Source organism: Eriocheir sinensis, chromosome 27 (assembly GCF_024679095.1).
Source record: "Eriocheir sinensis breed Jianghai 21 chromosome 27, ASM2467909v1, whole genome shotgun sequence".
Lineage (NCBI taxonomy): Eukaryota > Metazoa > Arthropoda > Malacostraca > Decapoda > Varunidae > Eriocheir > Eriocheir sinensis.
Window position 1 is genome coordinate 15,339,281 of NC_066535.1, and position 4,102 is coordinate 15,343,382.

The following is a 4,102-nucleotide window of genomic DNA, read 5'->3' on the forward strand; positions in this document are numbered from 1 at the left end:
TAGATTACGTGAAACTCTGAATAACAGACGAAAAAGGAAATCAAGTCCATAGCGGTAGTAGATTCCTGCACAGAGTGGGAGGCTGGGTCCTCTGCTCCCCTCAGTCTTCGAGCGTTAGAGAACAAGGATCGCCGTATTCTGTAGTCTACTCGCTGCTGACTGAGTTCAGAGGTCACGATCATCGCATATTACTTTCTTCGCCGTGACCTTCATGTCTTGCAAACTACTTGACAGGCGAGTAAGAAATAAAGGTCAGCCCTGTATATTGTGGATGGTGACATCGCTCCTCCTCCTTGTCACATCCAAGGGCCACCAGCCAATGACAGGTGGAGGCGCGGGTTGAAGGAAGGGAATCTTACGGAATAACAAAGATACTAAACGAAACGACGGTAGCAGCGAGCACAGAGGCAGGACACTCACGGCCAACAGCAGGAGGGTGCTCAGCCACGCACAAGTGGGAGTAGCATCATTATTATCATCATCAGCAGCAGCAGCAACTGTAATAGAAGTAATAATAATAGTAATAAGCAGAATGGCTCCGTCGCTGCGGGAGGTGCTGGAGGAGCCTGAGGTGATACGCAGCCTGACGCAGAACCCGACCCGCTTCAGGTTTTAACTCTACCTTTGTTTGAGTACTCTGGGGACAGCTTTCTCTCACATGTATGTACGTGTAAGTGTTGATCGACGGCCACCTGCAAATAACATCACAGCATCCGAGCTAAAACTTTTACTCTACCCGGGTATATTTATGCTTTGCCAGTTCAGTCCAGTAGTAGGTGTGGGATTGCCTTTGTAACGGCTCCTCTGCCACGCGAATAGGTTAAGATCTGGTTGACACACACACACACACACACACACACACACACACACACACACACACACACACACACACACACACACACACACACACACACACACACACAAGGGGCATACTGCGTCCAAACAGGTGAAAGCTCCAAGTGTAACCAACGCCAACAAATCGCTTCAAAGTTCGTCATAATTTTTTCTAATGCTTGATTTAATTATTTTTCGCCACCGCAGATGTACGGTTGTAGTTTTGTGTCATGATATGAAATTTCGTTCCGTGTTTACTTAAAGTACTTCAAGATTTTTGCATTTACCAGACACCGCTCTGTTTTAACACATGTGCCGCTAAGTAGTTTTGACTGGTTCCTTTTGAGTAGAGGTATTTTCGGCGTACTACATGCCTCACAGGAGAACAAAAATGGTTATGCAGTCGTAACAAAGAGTAAACAGACATGGGAAATAAAATGGTTTATTTTCTTACGACGTGTAACTCGTAACTTGGCTGGCCGGCGGTCACTGTAGGCTGCTTGGGAGGGACAGGTCGTCCTAACACGGTGGCTTTTGTTGCAGGTTCCCTCGCGCCCCGTCGTTGGTGGTGGGGGGAGTGGGCTGGACACCCCACGTGGTAATGACCTACCGCTCAGACGGGAGCATCGAAGATGTCTCGGGGGCCATGGGCAACGTGCTGCGGCTGTTCGCCGAGACTCTCAACTTTACGTGAGAACAATAAGACTTAAAGATTGTGCGCATTCCTTGAAAACTGAACTTCTGGCTCACAGCCACAAACCCTGGACAAATGACGGAGAGGGTGATGGTTGTTAGCTTGTTTATCTGTGTCCAGGTACAAGGTGATAGAGCCTGCGGACGGCACTTGGGGCTCCGAGCTGTCTGACGGAACCTGGTCGGGCATGTTGGGCCAAGTAGTGAACAAGGTGTGGGGGGCGCGTGGCCCGACGTGAGCTGTTCACTGTGTGTTTGTTTCGTCAGAGTAGTCGTAAAGTTACTTTGTATTTTATATTTGTACGTATACAATATATATATATATATATATATATATATATATATATATATATATATATATATATATATATATATATATATATATATATATATATATATATATATATATATATATACGTTAGTATTGTCGAAATCTTTTCATCACGGGATCTCTGGCACAATCAGTCACTTTGTTGCACCGTCTCCCTGCACGGCAAGTCTCACCAAAATCTTGCATATTTAGCATCCTATCGGACTCATGAATTTCTATATTTATTTTTGCTTAACTCTATTTGTATGTGAGGCAAATAACTCTCTTTATGGATCTGAAATTACACTGGCTTAATTTTGATATCCTCTAGCAATTACTCGCATAAAGCGTATCACCATTCACGATGTACATACTCGTACATTATTTTTTTTTATCATTATAAAAAGACTTAAATGAAACTGTGCTCAGGAGGCAGATCTTGCCCTGGGTCCCTTCGGCACCACGGTAAAGAGGATGAAAGTGGTGGACTACACGGCGTCGCTTCATTACGGTGACCGCAAGATCCTGTCCAGGAAGGGTGAGCCGGAGATCGACTCTTGGGGCTTCCTGTACCCGCTGACGGCGTCGGTGTGGGTGGCGGTGGTGTTGACCTTGGCCCTGGCGTGGCTGGTGACGATGGTGATGGCGCGGCGCCCCGGGAACGTGACGCCTTTCAACTGGGGAGGAAAATTGTTACTCAGTTACCTGCGGGTCTTCTTCAACCAAGGTGCGTTGGTTACGAGGCCACATGTATCTAGCAGCCAGCGAAACATACAGGTTGGTAAATAGTTTTTGCAGCCAGTAAAGTATATTGCTGAAAGTTCGGCATCCCCTGCAGATTACTTATACAATTCAACTAAAGCCGAACTCTCGCTCTCCTGGTGACAGTTGGATGCAAAAAGTGGATACGGCAAGGGAGAAAGTCTGTATCCACGTTTGGTCTGTCGGTTGTCGTAACGATAAAAAAAGGGTTAAAATATGTATATTCTGCCATTACTGCCAGGACTGACGTGGCGGGCAGCTCAGGGCTGCGCCGGGCAGGCCGTGCTGGGGTCGTGGGCGCTAGTGGCGGCCATGGTCTTTTGGAGCTACACGGGTACTTTGATCGCCCAGCTGACGGTGCGGCACATCTCGCAGCCCATCCAGACCCTCAGAGACCTGCTCGACGACCCCGGCATCATACTCTACATACTCGCAAATATCAGTGTCACCGAAATTATATCAGTAAGCATTTTTTGCATTATAATAAGTAAAGTCTGCCTTAGAAGGAAATATAGACTTAAAATAGTGCATTACACTCGACGCTGAGGTGCGGCCCTTCATGCCACGCCCCCAGAGCATGAAGGACGGGGAGCTGAAGGAGATGTATGACCTTGAGAAGATTGGTCGCCTCCGGTACCACGAAGCGCTCCCCACGTCGGAGATCCTCTACGGCCGCAGCGCCACCCTCTACACCACCCTCACGCAGGACATGACGATCGCCACCTACTTTAAGGAAACAAGTATGAAGGCTACTGAGATTTCCTCCACACTTTAAAATGTTGAAGTCATTCCGTGTAGGATTCAATTCTACGAGTATATCACGAATCAATCTGGTACTTTATGTAGCTCAAGCCGGAGAAAGATGGAAAAAAAATAACGGAGATAAAATTGATTATGTAAAAGAATCCAAGTGTCGGTCGACATCTGCATTGTTGAATTAGGAAAAATGAAATATACTTAGAGAAGTGTTTACAGGTGATATATAGTTATGTTGGCAACATGAACTATGAGTCATCGGTGGAAGACGGTTTCCAGAGCTTTTTACGTTTATGCACATTTATTTTCCAGAGCGGTGTGATTTCTACAAATCAAAAGAGGGACTTTTTACCGTTAACAGCCACTGCATGATCGGCCAGAAGAACAGCCCCTTAACGGAGGCTCTGAGCCATAAGTGAGCCTAGAGGGAGGGAGGGAGGGAGGGGGGAGGCAAGCTTCACTGCATCAATAGGAATGAATATTAACTGAAAATGGTGTCACAAATGATATATGACGAATTTGTTTGCATATGTTGTATGTAATTGAATTTATCGCATGGCTCGAGAATATATCACTTAACATTAATATACAAATAGTATTAGTTTAGCTACGAAGTATTTTTTACCAACAATAACCATAGCAGTGAATTATGTTTATGACGCTGTTAAGTGTCTGAAGCTTATATATTGAAGATGTGTGTTTGTGTGTGTGTGTGTGTGTGTGCAGGGCGCGTCGCATGGTCGAGGC

At 45.9% G+C, this 4,102-nt stretch overlaps 1 protein-coding gene across 1 annotated transcript; it reads left to right on the forward strand.

The window, feature by feature from the left end:
- The first annotated feature begins 1,258 nt into the window (after positions 1-1,258).
- LOC127004293 (glutamate receptor ionotropic, delta-2-like) lies at positions 1,259-3,774 on the forward strand. Its single transcript, XM_050871855.1, has 6 exons — positions 1,259-1,524; positions 1,649-1,739; positions 2,270-2,564; positions 2,817-3,124; positions 3,174-3,339; positions 3,668-3,774. The coding sequence occupies exons 1-6, from the start codon at positions 1,436-1,438 to the stop codon at positions 3,772-3,774; spliced, it is 1,056 nt and encodes a 351-aa protein (XP_050727812.1). The 5' UTR covers positions 1,259-1,435.
- The last annotated feature ends 328 nt before the right edge of the window (positions 3,775-4,102 follow it).

Coding starts and splice junctions, on each gene's coding strand:
- LOC127004293 (XM_050871855.1), top strand. CDS start 1,436: ATGACCTACCGCTCAGACGGGAGCATCGAAGATGTCTCGGGGGCCATG. Junction 1,525..1,648: donor GCCGAGACTCTCAACTTTAC/GTGAGAACAATA, acceptor ATCTGTGTCCAG/GTACAAGGTGATAGAGCCTG. Junction 1,740..2,269: donor TGGGCCAAGTAGTGAACAAG/GTGTGGGGGGCG, acceptor TGTGCTCAGGAG/GCAGATCTTGCCCTGGGTCC.